The sequence below is a fragment of the Chaetodon trifascialis genome, chromosome 1 (assembly GCF_039877785.1).
Source record: "Chaetodon trifascialis isolate fChaTrf1 chromosome 1, fChaTrf1.hap1, whole genome shotgun sequence".
NCBI classification, from domain to species: domain Eukaryota; kingdom Metazoa; phylum Chordata; class Actinopteri; order Chaetodontiformes; family Chaetodontidae; genus Chaetodon; species Chaetodon trifascialis.
Window position 1 is genome coordinate 7,142,683 of NC_092056.1, and position 18,574 is coordinate 7,161,256.

An 18,574-nucleotide genomic window follows, 5' to 3' on the forward strand; every position below is an offset into this window, starting at 1 on the left:
CGGTGTGCCGAGCAGCCTATTTGTTGTGAAGAGGGAAAAGCGAGCAAGAAGAGAGAAAGGGGCAGCCAGAACAAGGAAAGGAGGGAGCGGCAGAATCAGAAAATAACAAGAGAATGAAAGAGAGAGGGATTGAGGCAGGGACGTCCCTATTGAGTGTGCCTAATGAGGAAAAGCGTGCAGGGATCATTATCAAGAAGCCTCATTAATGAGCTATGGCTGAGGAGAGGAGCGAGGAGAGACGAAGGGGGGAGAGAGAGGGAAAAAAGAGGGAAAAAATTCAGAAAATAAATTGCTTCCAATTCAATATTCATGGATAAAGAGCTGGCTTCCTTTCACACTTATCTTTTTTCATTATGTGTAAATGCCGCCGCAGCTCAGGCAACTTCCACAGGAAACAGGCAATTAAAGTTAACTAGGCGAAGCTGGCTCCCTGCAGAACAGTACTGTCAGGTGGAACAAGCATCAACAGCACCAGCACAAACCAGCTGGCAGACTGGCTTAATAAGTCTGGCAATGATCGCCACATTACCTCCTTATCCTGTGCTTTACAACAGCTTCCGCAGCTCGTCATATTTTCTGCAGTTGTTGTGACAAACACGCACTAAAAATGCTCCGCTGAAAACAGACCTGACTGACTTCAGTACTGCAAAGGGAGTGAGACGCAGAAACGTTTTTGAGGTTAGAAATAGTGCTGTCAAATCTGTGACACCTGAGTGAGGCAGACAAAGGAAAAAAATACCCAAACACACTCATGCTTTGTCTCAAAGAGGCAACGTCTCCCTCCTCAAAGATGCATGTTAGGCTGCCAGCAAGCAGTTCAAAGCGGCTCCAGAGAAACAGATTGTTTCTCTGTTCGGTAACTTCCCTGAACACTGACCATGAAGGCTGGGTAGACACTGTGAGGCAGCTGCTGCTGCTGGCTCAAAGCAGAGAGGGAGAGGAGAGATTCAGCCAGAAACCAAACAAGCAACAAGACAATGAGAACTAGAGCTGCAACTAGTTATTATTTTCATTAGCAGTTCATCTGCGGATAACTCTTGATTAATCTTGAAAACTCAGGGTGGATTTTCTGTCTTCAAATTGCTTGTTTTGACCAATCAACAGTCCAAAAGCCCAAAAATATTCAGCTTCAGCCTATCAAAGGAAGAAAAGGAAAACATCAAATATTCAAATTTGAGAGGATTTTTGGGCCATTCTGCTTAAAAATGATAATCAATTGTCAAAATAACTGTGGATTAATTGAGAAAACTAAGAAAAAGCTTGATTCATGAGCTAGTGCATGTGATAATAAAGCTGGTTATGCAAGTTAATATCTGATTTTTAACATAAAATATAAAACATAAAGGAAATGGTGACGTATACAGTGTACTATCATCCTGAAACACTGACAGAGTCGAAAATGTGTGGATGTTGTGGACGTTTTAATGTATGATCAGGCCGACACTCTCCAGCCAGGTGGAAATATGACCTTCTCTGATAAAGCAAATATGCACACCCAAATAAAACGAGCACTATTTCACAGAGGAGATCACCGTTAGCAAATGAGTGACGTCCAAAGCAAAACCAGGCGGTGTAAAAGCATTCGTTATGTGTTCCACAGATTAGCATTTGCATAAGGGTTGCTGATAAGCAGCACGGCACATGTAGCCGACTCGTTAACCATTGTCCGAGTACAATCTTGCCCTGTGTAGAAATCATGGAAATGAGGGTGGGAGCATAGAAATGAGACAGCACCTCTGACACTTGTCAAATCAAACTCAATCATATGTCACCAGCAGGAACTTATGCAAAACACAGTGCAGGGCAGAGGAGGCATCTCAGCTTCCCTCAGCACAGGTCAGACCACTTGGGTTTGAGAGGACTCGTGTTTTTGTTTAATACGATGGAAGCATCATGATATTGACTACTTTATTTCTGACACTTCTGTCTCACTCCTGACCCTTAACAGGTTTTCATATGTCCTGATGCCAGTTTCACTTCATTTTGGATTTGGTGACTTTAGGTGGATTTCATATTAATATGGTATATACATTAATTTAAAAAATAAAACTAGAAAATTAGGGCTGCGACATATGATTTTTTTCCCCATTCATAACTTCCAATTTATCGATCACTCATCAAGTCTATCAAATACGTCGTTATATTGCTCATTATATTCTTTATTCAACCATCAGCTAAAACTTAAAGATATCGAAGTGGAATTCTTCCCTTTGAACAGCTGGATCTTATAAAGTTTTAATCCTTTTCGCTTCATAAATCATTTCTAACTTTGTATCAATGATCAATCAACTAATCATTTCAGCCTCACAGCCTGATTTTGACCCAGATGTCCAATATTTGCAAACCAAACCGAGAGCAGAGGGTGAAGCAACGGGTGTTTGGGGGCTTAAATATAATGTTCACAATATGTTGCATTACATACCAACACTCAGCACCATCGTGTGTGTGTGTGTGTGTGTCTTCACTCCAATCTTTTTTCTGATCTAACTGCTGTAGGACGCTGTCAGAGCCTGATGCTCTCTGAATATCACTTTAATAACAAGACGCCACAGCAGCTCCGCTTCGCCCACACTATGAGGACATGGAGACTGATCACCTGCCTTGTCTTTGCCCCGGTAATTAAAGACTGTTTTTCCGCTGTGTGTGTGTGTGTGTGTGTGTGTGTGTGTGTGTGTGTGTGTGTGTTTTCTCTGGCCCTGCCCTCCCTTAATGAAGGCAGGGTCACTCCTGTTGTGGACAGTCTCACTGAGGTGGTTGCGGGGAGAGAAAAGAAAAGGAAATAGGAAGTAATTACCTTGAAAACTGGGGGTTGTGCTCCTGGCTCATTTACATTAATTGAATTTCGATATCTGCCCCTCATTAGACTTGACCCCCCCAGCACTGGGACTAGGTAAGTGCTGACTAACCTCTGCTACAGAGGACTAATCAAAAGGGTCAGTTATCCATTTGGGTTCAAAGCAGCTATTAAAAAGCAGCTGGACTTATAGCGGTGAGATGAAGTCAGATGAAGGACCGAATCACTAAAAAGTATATTTGAATTTTGTGAGTGTTAGGGGTTGTGGCTACAATTAATAGGCCAAATTCAGATTTTTTAAGAGAAATTCTGTCGTATACTAAAGTTTAGAATGTTGCAGATGCTCTCGAACATGACAGTTAAAAGCTAAAAATTGCCCTCGACCCTAAAAACCTGCTGAGAGATAGAGGTGTCCTGGAGCAGACATGATGCAGTATTCTGACATTTTATTGAATGATTGATTGAATAATCAAGAATTAACTGTCAGATCAATCAATGAAAATAGTTATTATTTGTAGCCCAACAAAAGTAGCTAACACAGGCCATTCATAAGATGTAACTACAAGGCCAGCAGTGTGTGAACGTTGGGAGACTAAAAGGAGTTTTTCCTGTTCTTCATGTTCTTGAATGCAGCCTCAGTCTTTTCTCCACTGCAGCTCGCAAATGTTCAGTATCTGCTGCGTCCACACGACTGTAATCTCTGCTGCAATCACAGCGCTTGTCCCAACCTGGCCGCTCTAATTCCTCCCGCTATTGGGTCAGAGGTAGGGGTAAGCCTGTTGGCTGGAGCCTTTTATCTAATTAAAGTGCAGCCAAAGTGAAATCTGAGAAACACCATGATCTGATCTCAGCCTGCACTGTGTTACTATATATCAGACGTTCTGTGGGCCTGCCTGAGAGGAGAAAATCAGAGCTGCTGCATCCTGTGTGCTGACAGGTCACGGTTAACCAACAAGCAGAGAAATTATAGCAGTGAACGCCATATTGACTGCACATTGCGAGCACTCAAATAAAAATATAATAAACCACTGGAGACAGGGGCAAGTCTGCACATGTGAGGAGGACATGGCGTTACTAGTTCAGTCCGAACATTCAAATGTCACAGACAGGAGGAAGAAAATGGTTGCAGATTAATACACTAAGCTACTCTTACTCCTGTTTTCATCCTGAATCCATTGCCCTTTCCAAACTTATCTTTGACATGCAACACTTCAGCTGAAGCGTAAAGGTGAAATAAACCCAAAAGCATAGTGTCGCACGTTAAAATAGCCTGTCTGTGTCAGGAGTGCCCGTCCTCCTCGATGCATGCAGTTTTGCCCCTGGCCTCAGGTCAATTGAAGGAAGAAAAGGGGGTATACACACAGTGAGAGGCAGATTGGGAAGTCCACGTACCCCGATGATAGCATTCAGCTCGGTCATTGTCACCTGCTTGGCTCGCTCAACAGCCTGAGCCACCTGCTGTTGATGCTGCAGGACACAAACACAAAGATTAGATTCCTGATGGAAAGAATTCATTGCGGCAGACTGAAAAAAGCACATATGCTGGCCTGTACGGATGGTTTACCGACACGAGACTACAAACAGGCGCTTTAGATGAGGGAGAGAACTGTGCTCCATCAGGCACAAAAGTCATCAGTGTAACTGTACAGACTGAGGAATCTCACAGCAGCTACGACATGATAAGTAAGAACGAGGCACGTTAATGATCAGTCAGTTTCCATCCGTGTGTTCTCAGCAGCTGGACTTATTTCTTTGGGCTACAGTAAAGATAAAGGTGCCATCAAACACAGAGAAATCTGCTGTCAGGAGATCAGGACAGCCATTTTAGTTTCCTGCACTCTGGCTTTTTTGAAGTCCCTTGTATGTTTGGTCTCATCTGCTCTGTTTTTCAGAGAAGCATGCAGGTTCTGTAGAGCTGCTGTTTGTTGAATAACGATGGAGAGGAGCAGAACAGCAGCAGCACTTCTTGTTCAAGTTACCTGCTTTTATTTCATTTATGATTATTTAATGGAGTTGTGCTGCTAAAACTGTCAATTCAGTAACCTTTTCATGATTAAGATAATTTCTGAAAATTATTTAAGAAATGTACTCCTATCATTCAGTGAATGCACGTCCTGCACTGTAATAAGATGCCTTGTCAACATACCATTGACAGATCCCTACACAGTTACTGAGCGAACTGCAGTGACACTCACCTCTTGTGACAAGAATGGCATGATCTGAGCCAGGATTGCATTGAGACGTTTGGCGATCTCAGTCTGCAGAAGAAGGAGAGAAAATATTAGAATGATAGTCCTTTGGAAGACTGCACACCAAAGGCAACACGATCATTGAGCAGTTAAACTACCAGTAAAACAAAAGGGAGTGTATTTGTGTGCGCACACACACACACAAATGTTTGCAGCGTCCATCTGGACAGACCATGTATTTCTTAACTAAATTGTGACCGCCTTAGAACAAATTTACTTCCCCCTCTCTCCTGCCTCCATTAGACTCTGGCCTTATTTCATTAGGAGGCTGAAATATGCTAATACCATCTGGCTGGAGAGACCATAATGAGGTCCATACTTCATAATTATGGCCCATAGAGAGGGGGGTGGGGCACGCTGAAGCAGACAGGTTAACTCTCTGGCCCGATCTATCAGAAGCATCTTTGGTATCGACCGCACGATATTAGCTGGGACAGTAAGATGATCCTGCAGGGCTCGGCGAGCATAGAGCACTTTACGGCGCTGCACTCGGACAAATGGATATGCTGCGCTGCCCGCCTACCGCACTTCAATGTCCCAAGACATTCTGCCCAAACCCATTTCCTTTTTTAAAATCTGTTCTTTCCACAGAGAGAGGAGGAGGCGAGGGAACACAAAAGTAGAAAGCAGAATAAAGGAGAAGGGGTGGGGTGATGAATGGTGGAGTGAAACGCTCTGATTTGACACTAAGGTAATGTAGTTTGACTGAAGCGGGGGAGGTGAACTAATTGATTCTGAGAGATTAGGGGTGGAGGCTCAGCAGGTGTGTGTGTGTGTGGGGGGGGTCCTTCCCGCCGTTTTATACGCCGCTGCATTCCACTCATTTTCTCCCTTAACCTTGTTTGACTGTGAAAGGGGGAGGAGGAGAGGCAAAGTGGAGAGGGGGGACATGAGGTGCCAGTAGCCCTTTGCACAACCCTCAGTGTCAGTCTTTTCATTTTGGAGGGGAGGGGGCAGGAAAAGAAGGAAAGTAGAGGAGGGGGACAGACCTTTGCTGGCCTGTCAGGAATTATCTCACAACCCCCAGTCTGACCTCAGACGCTCTGTGCTTTCTGTCCATCCAGCTTCCCCCCTCCTCCTCCAAATGCTTCTTCACACCCCTCCCTACTAATCTCCACTACTCTCCTCCATGCCCTCCCTCCTTCCTCCTCTTCCTCTCCCATCTTCCCCCTCTTCTGTTGCTGGGGCAACGCTATCTGGCACGGCTGATCGTTATGTAAATTGGGCTGGGGCCCTGACCAGAACAGCCTGTAAAATCATATTAGGCGCAGCAAAGAGGCAGGTCATTAAATTGAATTTTCGGCCTGTCGATCTGATCGGCACGGGAAATTAATGAGGGATAACTGGGAGTGGGGAGGTTGGGAGGGGGGCTGCACTGGGGGGGGGGGGCTAAGAGAGGGAGAGGGAGGGAGCTCTATGGAGACTCATAAACCATCATCATTAGCGGGGGCTGGATACAATGACACACAGTAGGATTAGAGTGTTTCAGTATCACACCACTTCTCTGGAAATGGCTGCAAGGGGAGCAACATGGGGCTTGTAGGACACAGCGGTATGCTGAAACACTCACTCAGCTATTAGAGCAACAACATTACAAACCCTCACCACAAAGCGATTCATGAAGAAAGGCATCCATTTGTTCATAGCCAATCACCGCGCCAAACTGCCATTTGAAGCCAAAAACATTCATGGAATTCAGGTGCACTTTTGTGTTGAGTTGTTTAGTGCGCTGTGCTAAAAAACACAGGTTTCTCTCAGCGGCTCATTCTGAAAGGCGAGCTGAAGCACCAGGTGCATGGAGAGCTGAGATCATGCTGAGCGGCGTTCAGGGTTTTTTAAGGTTAAATGTTCCCGAGCCGTTGGCTTCCTCAGAAATTTACCCCAGAGTTAAAATATTACTTTGGAGCCAGGAAATGAAACAATGGAACAGACTTCCTTTGCATCCATTTCTGTTTTTCTTTTTGTGGCCTACTTATTGCGATGCTGATGTCGTACATTTTGCACAATTTAAGAGAATGAGGGCAAACATGACTCACACATCAACCTGAGAAACTTACTGTAAAAACCCTTGAACTGAATCGCTGCCTTTATCAGCCACATCTTGCCCTTCCTTTTCAAACACACTCCCTCCGCTCTGCACAGACATGATTTCACACACGCTCAGGAGGGCAAACGGGCACACGGCTTATTTACACGACTTTTTCACTGCCATTTTGAAGGGGAAAAATACCGATAACACATCACATCCAATGACTCACAGCACTCTTAAATGACTCCCACTTTACTTTGGAGGCACTATTTTCCACAGTGCTTTTAGAGGCAGAGACAGGCACTGGAAAGAGTTTATTGTCACTTAAAGCCACTGAAAACAGGAGCCTTTGAGCCAGCAGAAGCTTTTCACTGCAGCTCCACAATTACAGGTACTCAGGGTTGTCTAGTAGCAGCAGAGCTTGGAGAGGCTCTCTCTCTCCGCTGCATCCCTCTGTCAATGGTGCGTTGAAAGCCATTTGGCTGTTTGTCGCTCCAGGCATTAGCCCCCAAGTGGAGAGCAGAGTCTCTGACGAGGATTCAATTGGCGAGGAAAACAAGTGGCATATGACGGGGGGAGGGGGGCAGAGATTGCTGTTTGGGAATTATCTTCTCAGCCAGAGCAGAGGAAGAAAGAGGCACTTAGAGGTATCTTGTTCATTACAAATGCATGAAGAATATTTTGCATGTGCGTGTCCTTCTATTTTGAGCTCATACATACGAAACTGAAGTGACATCTTTTCTGTAGGGGAGCGCGTGGAAACGGGCTGTTTTCCAACAGATTACGTCTCATTTCGTTAGACTTCAGGTCATCGGGTAGACGACATTTTTCACAGATTTCATTTTGAACTAAAGCAGTTCACATGCACAGACACACACGCACCAAAAGTATCTTACTCCATTTAACCACATCAACGCTGACACACAAAACCATCTTCAGCTGGTTGAGTACACACACACAGCCAGACACTAATTGTGTAACACTGCTCAACCAGCCCTTTTGCCTCGCTATCAAAATAAAGCATGTCTCACAGCCTCCAATAACCTCTCAACCTCCCTTGAGAGAGAGAGTGTGTGTGTTCTCGTAGTCAGTTTGTTTTGGCTTAGAGACAGGTCGGCCATCATCACCTTGGCAAACAATTCCAGGAATCCTGTATAAATTATTCATTTGCACAAGCTCTCTTTCTCCCTCCCTCTGCTCCTCCTTTTTCATCCTCTTCCTCCATCCAGGAAACGGACATGACTCTCCTTGATAAAGCACTTTCTCTGTTTCCCTCGTCCACTCAACAAGTGAGGAAATGGATATGTGTAATAATATCCAAAATGGCTCAGATGCATTTCTTCCATGCATGTTCCTTTTGCTTTCAAAGAGAGAGCAGGAATCAAAATGTGCACAAGCGTACAAGAGATAAACAGGGACCACGACGGAGAACAGAGGCAGTGATAAACAAAGCAACGCCGCCACACCCACACCACAAAGTCAGCAGGGCATGTTGCTGAGGCAGCCTAATGAGCTGCGCTAATTAAAATCACTTATTGACAGCAAGCGAGGGTGATTACCTCCACCCTGCACTCTTTGCCATCATAAGAGACACTGTCAAAACAAATTACCCCCCGGCAGCCACACACATCCCTTTGCTAGCAACCATTCAGCTCGGCAGCAGCAGCGTAGGGGAAGTTGTGTGTCTGTTGCAACTTGATTTACTGTGTGTGTGTGTGTGCGCGCGCGAATATACAACTGGTGTTACCGTGTAAGGGATATGAGCATTTACATATATGCGCATAGTATATGTGTGTGTTCGTGCCTCATCTCCCACTTTTCAATCCAGCTTTGGAGCGATAACAACACAAAGTGGGTTTATCATGTCTTTTTTTCACGCTGCCATAAATATTCAACACGAACCAAGTAATATGCCCGCATCCAATAATCCAGCCCCCCGCACACCCCCTCCTCCCAATAACAGGGACGGCTACGGCTGTCTGTTTACCTCTCGCTGATGTCATCACAAACACTCGTTCACTGGGGATGGGAGAAGGGAGCGGGAGGCAGGGAGGTGGCAGGAATCATGCATTATTCAGAGTGCGCCGTCGACTCCACCGGGCGTATTGATAAACAAAGGAGATGCACAGGAGAGGACCAGTCGATTAACCCATTTACCCTGAAGCCTCTCACTCCTTTCCTGTCTCCACCCCCTCCTGTTTTGTCCACTGCCACCAGCATCCACCCACAACAACCAGCTCCACCCCCATCCTGCATCGCTTCAATCTCCTTGTTGGTGATAAGTGCCTGACAGAAAATGCTCAAGAAAGGGGAGGAGGAGTAGGAGGGTTGAGAGGCAGCGAGCTCCTTGATAAACAGAAAACACCTAGTTAGCACACACACACAGACACTCGCACACACACCACGTGCCTACATAAAACGTCTACCACTGATGAATTGTGCAGTGTTCCGCTGTTCCAGCTGGGCTACCCTCCCACTGATGCCATTAACCTTCTGGATCTGAGGGCCATGAAGCCTCCACCCCACCTCTCTCAGTCTCTCCTTCTCCCTCTCTGACAGACTCCCACCCTCATACATCATATCACACAGCTAATGACACAAGGGCCATCATTCACATCACATCGCTGGGGTGGTGGGGCAGTCGGAGCAGGGGGGAAGCAATGAAAAGACATAAGGGCACGAGGAGGAGGTGGAAAGGGAGAATCGAGGAGGCAAAGGTGACTGAGAGCAACAGACGGCAAGACAGAATCAGAGAAAATGGAAATGTAAGTGCAGAAAGATAAAAGTGGGGTGTCTTGAGATCACGTTAATCTTTTTTTCCCTCTTTTTAAGTGAACTGAATAAAAGATTATGCTGATGTCTGTTAATACAAAAGAAAATGTGGGTTTCACACGGCTGACTAAAAGGCCTCAGGTCAAACCTTTAGCTAAACAGAGTGGTTTCCAGTGTTCTTTACAGCTGTAATCTGACTTTTATAGAGGGGTGATGTCTTGCATTTGGGACTATGGTATCTACATTAGGCGTGGGATCAGCAGATGCACTGCTGATGAAAATGAAAATGACTTCAGATGAAATGATCCAAATGCCCACCTCCAGACATCTTACAACTATGAAAAAAACTACACATGCTGTTGTGCGAAACTGTATTTTTGATTCATTTTATTTTTTAATCGATCTACAAGCCCCGATCTGCAGCTAACAACTATTTCAGATTAATCTGTAGACTTCTTAAAGATTATGCTTTGGGGCCTTTTTTTGATTGATAGTGTAGTCCATAAAATGTTAAACACTGCAGAAAATATTCACCACACGTTTGCAAAGTCCAACAAAGACTTCAAAAGACTAAGACATTCAATTTAGAATAATATGAAACAGTTTTCTGTCTAATGTTTCCCTCAACTAGTTGTTAAAGTATCACAAAGAGCACAAACTGAAACCAAGGGATAACATTTTAAACACTTATTTCCAACATGCAACACATCAAGATGTTAAACATTAGCATCACTGAGCAAAGTCACTGCAGAAAGCACTTATTTTCATGCAGAGGACCATCAGAGCGCAGCTGACAGAAAACCACTGCTGGAGCAACTAAACTTGAGCATGGTGCATTCTTGGTGGTGCAGGGGCTTTATGTTAGCTAAGTATTTGGGTTGAGGGATGGTTTCCACACACACTAAAACAACCTGCATCCAAAACTCTGGACATGACAGGCCAAAGATCAACTGGAAGGAAACCAACAAAGAAGCCTGGTGTGAAACGCGGCCACCATTTCTAAGGCTAAGATGAGCTGAACCCCCCCCCCCCCTTCCCGTCATGCCTCCAGTGCACTGAATTGGCTTCTTGGGTGGTGTGGAGGGAGCTGCAGATATTTTTGCCCTATTCATCTGTAGAAGTCTTTCCACTGCAGCATGGTGCCCAGTGCTGGGTGGCAGCTGAACTAATGAGCTTTTAGCCTGGCTGGCACTGGGGAGGAAGACACAGAATAGTGCAGGCATATGTCAGGCACGCACGCACACACACACACACACATTCAGAAGGACAAACCACACAAAAACACATCCTCTCAGCCTGTCTGCCAAATACTTCACTTTAATCTTATCAAACCATCCCCATCAGGCAGCGTGCCCTTCGTGTTGTTTAGCCTGTCAGCGTTTTCACTACAGGAAACCAGTATGTGTGTGCCTCCTAAAGCCATTTAAGGATGAGGGTAGAAACTAAGGTCAGGTGTGTGTGTGTGTGTGTGTGTGTGTGTGTGTGTGTGTGTGTGTGTGTGTTTATATTCCTCAATCACTAGGGGCAAAAAAACAGCAGTGTTTTGGCTGTACACACACCATCCCTGATATGGCTACATACCTGTTTGTGCATCTCAATGTTGAGCCCATAGGACATCTCATAGTACTGTAAAATACAGGAGAAAAGAAAACGTGGTTACATTGTTAACAAAGTTTGCCTAAAACAGGTGTTTCCAAGACTTTTCAAAGATGCATTTTCATGTGTACACTGAATCAAAAAAGTAACTGAAGGACAGACATAATCCCAAATATGTATCCTCATGGTATTCTGTATGTGCTTTCTTAATCGTGTGCAACAAAATAAGAATCCAAAGTTAATTTGGCTTGGAACAATGAGTTGGCTGTAAAACATTGTGTTTGAATGGTGTGGCACTTTCTCATCGATCCTCTAAAGCACCCAAACAATGAAAGAAACAAGTTGAATACTTGCTGCAGGGACGAGCCATTAAAAAACACATTAACATTAACCAAAGACTTTGACAACTTTGTGTTCTTTGTGCAGCCACAGCCGACAGACAACTGGCACTGCCAGTCTTTGAGCTAAAAACACTGTCTATGGCTTCAAAAAGCCAGGAGAACGCCAATACTATTATTGAAAACAACTTTATCTGCAGCTGATTGCCAAAAGCTTGTGAGCCCACCAACAGATACAAACTAAAGCCTCGTAGTTTGTCTGTCTTGTTTATCAAACACACAGCGAACAGCTTCCATTTATTATAGCTACTCCCACCACCTTCTGGTTCGTCACAGGGAAAATAATATTTAACAATCGTACTGCTGCGCTTGGTTAAAGTCATTCCTTTCATGTACAAACAAGATAAGCACGCACATACACAACCTGTGAGAGAGGTCTGAGTTGCAGCACTTGACAGATAAAGATTGTTCTTTTTCCACATGCACAGTTGTCTTTGCAGAGGCACAGATTTCTCTGTCTCCATTTGATCAGCTCTAAACTGAACGGAACGTGTTTTAATTGCAGCATTGGAGCAGTTTACATTTCACCTCTTCACAGCTCTGTGATAGAAATCAAGCACCCGTCGTTGCTCTCGAGTAAGGCTTCCAGAAAAGGTAAAAGTGCTGGCACACAAAGTACACACACGCCACAAGATTTTAAATATGTAGCAGGCCTGTACAGCATAAACCACAGCATATTATCATGCATATGTTACTGACTTTCAAAGGAATGGTAATGTAATGATGTTGAAGCTACAGCTATTACTTTATTCGTTGATTCACCTGCTGATTATTTTCTTGTTTAACCTGTTAATCATAGTTTCCCACAGCCCAAGATGACAGTATCAAATGTTTTGTTTTGTCCGACCAAGAGTGCTTTGGGTTTATCTTGCATATATTTCTCATATTGTGATATTTATTTCAATGACAGCACACGGCCACAACAAGCAGTCTATTATCCTTACGGATGGAGAAAAACACACATAGTCTCCCCATATCTGAGAAACCCCAGGGTGAGTCAAAAGTGTCTGAATGACCCTGCGGTTCACACTGGGGGAGTTGAGAAGTAAAATAAAATACAGGAAACCCTCTGATTCATGCACAAAGCCAGCAGACCAGTCATTAACCCCCAGTGGGCCATGTTGGGTGTATTAGGGAGGGGTGGTGGAGGGTCATAAAGAGGGTCAAGGAGCAGTACAGGGGGGTCGTCACACCCCACAATCAATAGTTGGACATTTGACCCCATGCTAGAGTTTCAAACGGCCCTCCACATGCCCCCACCCTGCATCTTCTTATCCAATGAAAACACAGGCGCGAGTCAACAATACCAAGCCAGGACAAATGCAGACATGGGCTTTGCGAAACACCGGAGCCGCACACCACCTGCGACTGTTCACCTGAGGCTAAAGGGAGGATACGGCATTAAATCAGATTCACGGCTTTACGATGACTGCTCTTACCATGACGTAGTGACGCTGCATCTCTGTCTTTTCATTGGCCAGTTTATCGTACTCCACTTTAAGACTTGAGAAAGAGAGAAATAAAATCATGTTTTATGGTACGTTACATTTAAGCACATTGTTGATTAGGACATATTACACCATGTAAAAAATGAATAATAGATACATTTATGAGTGTAACATCAGTGTAGACTTGGTGCATGACGCTACAAAATGGAACAAAACAGAAGCTGCTTCCTCTTCCTATTCTTTCCAGGAAGCTAATGCTGTTTACAGTAGGTAAACAGCACTGGCTGTGGTCATTACCTGTGGTACTGGGCCTGCAGGAACTGAAATTCGTCTTTGATCCTGTCGCAGGACTCTGCTACAGTGAACTTGAAACCAGGCTGCCCTGGCTGGTGAGGTGCCTGAAAAGTGCAAGGTGGGAGTTACCACAGGTGTAAATACCGCCATCACAGGCCAGATAACAGTCTCATCGCCCTCTCGCAGCCTCTTTCTTGGTAAACTGTGTGTTTTTTCTCTTGATGGTTCGTCTTCACATTTCCCCAGAGCCCTGACTGGTGGAAGAAAGAGCCGCTTTCACTCATCATGTGCGACGACAGAGGCGGGTCACTTCATCCATCCTCTTGGTAATGTTACATGATGAGGGTGGGATTAAAATAAAATGCAAACACAAAGTTGTGCTAAATTAGCCTCTTAGCGCTGTAAAATGCAGCTATAACAAACTGCACTGAGAAATTAAGTCAGTTTACAAAAGGGGCTGATGATCTACTTTGCTGAGTTCAACCAAAAGCTCTGATCCTGTTGCCAATAAAAACTCTCAGTTACCCGGAGTGAAGCCCCTCAGCAGCACCGACGCAGACCATAAATAGCAAGGTGTGGATCAGCAGCTCCACTCTGACCAGCTCATTAGGCGACTTGAAGGGCGTCGCATTTGCATCAATTTACAAAGAGTGACAAAGCCCGTGACTTACCGGATGCCGGCCTTGTGGATACATGTCGCGTTCTTCACACAGGGGAATTCGGTGGGTTTTCTCTCTTTCCGTAATCCCAGCCAAGGTGCGGTAAATCACCGCAACCCCCTCCCCCGTACGCGCAGGATGGCGGCGGACAAAGCCCTGTTCTCGGCTGCGAGGCGCACACTCAGACCCCGGCCGCTGGATGGATCACCTCGTCGGCCTTTCCTTTGAAAGCGGAGGGGCTGGATCACTCTCACGGCAGGCGACCGTCGCACCTTGGTCTGTAAATCGACAGGAATAAAAGCTTTATGAACTTAACCGGACGGGTCTACGATCTGCTCCCTGACAAACACAGAACTGCTCTCTTAATCCTCATTGTGGCATTATATTTTTTTTCTTTTCAAATATTCCCATTTTTCTGTCAAAAATCTAAATCTGCCGCCTCGATCTGCACCACAGTGTTTGATCCGACGAATCAAATAAATCCCAAAGTTGAGACTTTCGGTCGTGATGCTTTGTTTTTCTCGTAAATCTAACGAGTCGTCTCCCACAAAGAGGGACAGAACACACACAACGGCTTGTTTTGGTGGTCCGGGAAGATCAGAAAACAAGGAGCTGCTGCTTTCAAAGTCGGCTGCCATAAAGCCACACCACCACCACCAACACCACCACCACCCGTCTTGTTAGCGGCTCTCTTCATGTCGCTCTTTTTACCTTTGTCTGGGCTGATTCCTCCCCTCTTCAGCACAGGTAAAAAAAATTAGTATCCAGACGCAAAGCTTAATATCCTTGACTTGTAACCGTCTCCACAGAGTGCTCAGGGCGGAAAATGTCCGTCGCCGTTTCTACACTTCACACACTTCTTCTTCTTTGCCCCTTGAGAGTCCTTTAAAACCCCGGTGATCCCGAGGCGGAGAGCGTCTCTCCGTCAGGTCGGACGCTGGAAACCCCTCGATTGAGACGAGTTGTTGACCGCGGACAACTTCAAAAAAGCCTATAGTAGATCCAGTAGTAGTACACGAGTCTTCCAGTAAGTCCAAAGATTATTTTTTGGCGAATAACCGAGTTAATTTCTTTGAAAATGTCGGCCGTTGTGAAATATACCACTAGCTTGCTGTCGGGTATACCCAGTTCCTCCGCCGCGCGCTGTACCACACACAGACTGTGCACTGACACGAGGACCCGACTGCCGAGAGAGGGCCGTGCGCTAACCAATTGGGTTCTACGAAGGAGTTTAGCAACGATGACCAATCACAACGCGGCATCCCCACGTGGGGTGGTCAGTATATCTCCGGTCTGATTGGGCTGAGAAATGTGACCTCACATGTTCGCCATTTTGGATTTGAAGTGACATTCAGTGCGCTCAACAGCTTGTTCAAAACAAAGGCAATAATTTATATGTCCGTGCGTTGCAGCCGGTAGTTCAGCGTTTCACATTTTGAGTATATGTACCTGCGAGTATAATCATTAAAAGCTATGTCGATTCAGACACACAACGCTGGTGTAAACAGGAAAATAATCACAATAACCAAAGACAGAAGTTGTCGTTTTAATAAAAGCATTAGGCTCTAAATGTGGTATGTGCTTAATATGTGAACGATTACACGGGAAGCTGGTCTGATCCTGGACAATGGTTCAAAGTCTGAAAAAGGAAGATCACACTTTCTGCTCTCAATTCAAGGAGAGGCAGAGACGCCAAGAAAAACAAAAAAATAACTAAGCCAAGAAAAACAGAGGCTCATAGAAATTCATTCAAGGCCCGAAGTGCGGAGAAGATGTGAATACCGCTTAATCTACAGCAGAGTGTCCTTTGAGTGACTTGAATTGATCGACCTATTTCTAACGAGACCTCAAGCATCTACAAGCTTTCCTATCAGCAGCACTAGGTAGGCTACAACACGTCTGCGTGTGAGGATATCAGCCTATCAAGTGTTGCTCACTATGCCGGGCCCCACGTGGGTCCCCTTCCCCTCCCTTCACTGCTTTTCATCCAATGGTGTCACAGCTGTCTCCCTGCGCGTCTTACAATTGGCTCGGCGCTGGAAAAGCTGTCAGTCAAGAGCCAGAGTTGTCAATTAAACCCACGTTGGGTGCGCCGCTGACAAATGCCTGTGCTACTCTCCCTCCTGCCTGCGAATAGTGCCTGGAATGGCTGCTTAATTAGCTTCGAATGGCTTTTCCTTTCAGCTCAAACAATCTGTCACTACCATGTGGTAAAAAGAGCCTTGCATAAAACAAAAGCAGGAAAAAAAAGCCAGTAGGGGCTAAATATCAGTTTGATTCCCCCCACTTCAACCCCTCCTCCATGAAAACATTTGCTGGAAAACAAAGCTTTTACCTCGCTCAAACATTGGCTCGCTTCACTCATCTGTTTCTGCTCTCATTTTCTTCAAAAATTGTATTTATATGTTTATCTAAGTGTACATTTCATCCCTTCACATTTGAATTTAAGGATGGGGTTTCTGTCCTCCCTGAAACAAGCAGACCAGGTTTGGCAAGCCTGTGCGACATTTAACGCTTTATCGATTTATTGGGACGTTGCTAAATGTTGGGGGAAGCAGTTTAATTGTCTTAAAATAAGAGAATAACAATTTTAATCTTGTTGTATTTGTACAATGAAAATAAAAGTATTTGTATTTCAGTTTAGAATAAATGTATCCCTACATCACGATGATTTTAAAAGTAAAATAATGCATGCATGCCACATTTATAGATGTCAACATGGCCGTCAGGAGGAAATAGAGAATACAAAACAAATACTGAACACAATATACAGCAACCAAACCAGATATCACACAATATGAATTATTGTTATTTATTATTACTTTGCAACGCCTAAACTACACATTGAGGAAAATCACCAGGGTCACTCAAGTATTTCTAAAATGCAGCTTGAACAACTCAGACCTTAACTCAATGTTATATTATTTATTGCATAACAAAGTGCCCAGAAGTCAAGAAGTATACCAAATTTTGAACATGACTGCAGCTAGCATGCTGTGAGCTTTAGCTGTTGCTTAGCAACAAATGTATCCCTCCTGCAGATGCTCTGACATGAGTTGGGATAATAACTTATGCACTGAGGGCACGTCGGCGAGCTACACACTTGCTGGGAGACTTTAAAGAAGGTTTTTCACACAGAAATTCCCTAATGATAAATGACCTCTGCAGTCCTCGCTGTATACTAGTAGTCTGAGGAGGAGCAGGCAGGAAACAGCACGAGCAACACACTGTAAACTTTCTGTACTTCTCAAAACCAAAGCTTCCTCAGGGAACTTCATTAGTTCTGTAAGCTGCTTGTAACAAGCGCTGATTTGCACTGACCTGTCATCCCGTTGATGCCGTCCAAATGATTCTCAACACATACATTCAAAGTTAGAATGAATAAACGACCATCAATATTATATGAAGAGCCCATTTCTAATTTACTGTTCCTGTCATGGTGTGGCATCAGCTGTTGTTATGGTGTGAATATGCAGGGGCAGATTTCAATGTTGGTTCAATGCTCTTTTCCTCTTGAAACTAAAATACTGTCAGACATTCAATCCACCTTGACGTGAAATACCAAAATGCATGAGTAACTCTGCAAAGTTACAACGTGCAGACATTTTGGGAGAGCTGTCCTTCCTCATCAGTGATGCACCTGGACTCCCAGGATGCTGTAGTGGGACATCACATCAGGTAAAGAGGTGCAACATGGCATAAATAAACAGACTTTACAAATGAGGCTTCAGTATGATTAAGCCTTGCCAAAAAACGTGGATTTATACAAGAAAGGTTTCACTTAATTATGTAATCTGAGTTATAATATGGAGATATGTTCCAATCTTTAATATGCTTAATATATTTTAATAAAATCTATAAAAAGTTCATTACCGAGTTATTGAAAACTCTAATCATCATCTCATCTTTCTGTAAAGAAAAAAAAAATGCACGGGAATAATTTCCTCCTTACTGCTCCGTTGGTTGACCTTTGACCTTGAACACACACACCTGCAGACTGCATGAGTCCTGGCTGCATGTGTGAGAGGAATGAACCAAAACAAGAACAGACACATGGATTCAGGCTCCAGGACCAGCGTGTTATGTTTAGTGATGTTTTACGTAAAAGTGAGCGACAATTTTGAAAATAATCAAATAAATCTAAACTGACAAATTAATGAAACAATCATTATAACTGATATTCCTTCAACACTCAGCTCATTTGCGCAATCAATCTGCCAGTTTATGTCAACATCGTCTTCCTCTCCCTCGTCTCCATTAATCGCTTCTGTCTGAAGTGCCACTTTACTGATGATGTATCTTCAGGTTCTGCACATTCTCTATTTATATAAGCGT

At 44.4% G+C, this 18,574-nt stretch overlaps 1 protein-coding gene across 5 annotated transcripts in view; it reads right to left on the bottom strand.

Annotated features, from left to right (window-relative positions):
* Positions 1 to 15,404, bottom strand: part of tle3b (TLE family member 3, transcriptional corepressor b) — a 30,290-nt gene extending 14,886 nt beyond the window's left edge. For 3 of the 5 annotated variants that reach the window (XM_070959306.1, XM_070959323.1, XM_070959298.1), the window contains exons 1-7: positions 14,951 to 15,404; positions 14,252 to 14,517; positions 13,584 to 13,684; positions 13,278 to 13,341; positions 11,426 to 11,470; positions 4,990 to 5,052; positions 4,157 to 4,261 (exon numbers count right to left, since the gene is read on the bottom strand). In XM_070959306.1, the coding sequence (XP_070815407.1) occupies positions 4,157 to 4,261; positions 4,990 to 5,052; positions 11,426 to 11,470; positions 13,278 to 13,341; positions 13,584 to 13,684; positions 14,252 to 14,275 (402 nt within the window). In that variant the 5' untranslated portion in view covers positions 14,276 to 14,517; positions 14,951 to 15,404. The remainder of the gene's footprint in view (positions 1 to 4,156; positions 4,262 to 4,989; positions 5,053 to 11,425; positions 11,471 to 13,277; positions 13,342 to 13,583; positions 13,685 to 14,251; positions 14,518 to 14,950) is intronic. The other 2 variants (XM_070959331.1, XM_070959315.1) reach the window with 1 other exon arrangement.
* Between the last annotated feature and the right edge of the window lie 3,170 nt (positions 15,405 to 18,574).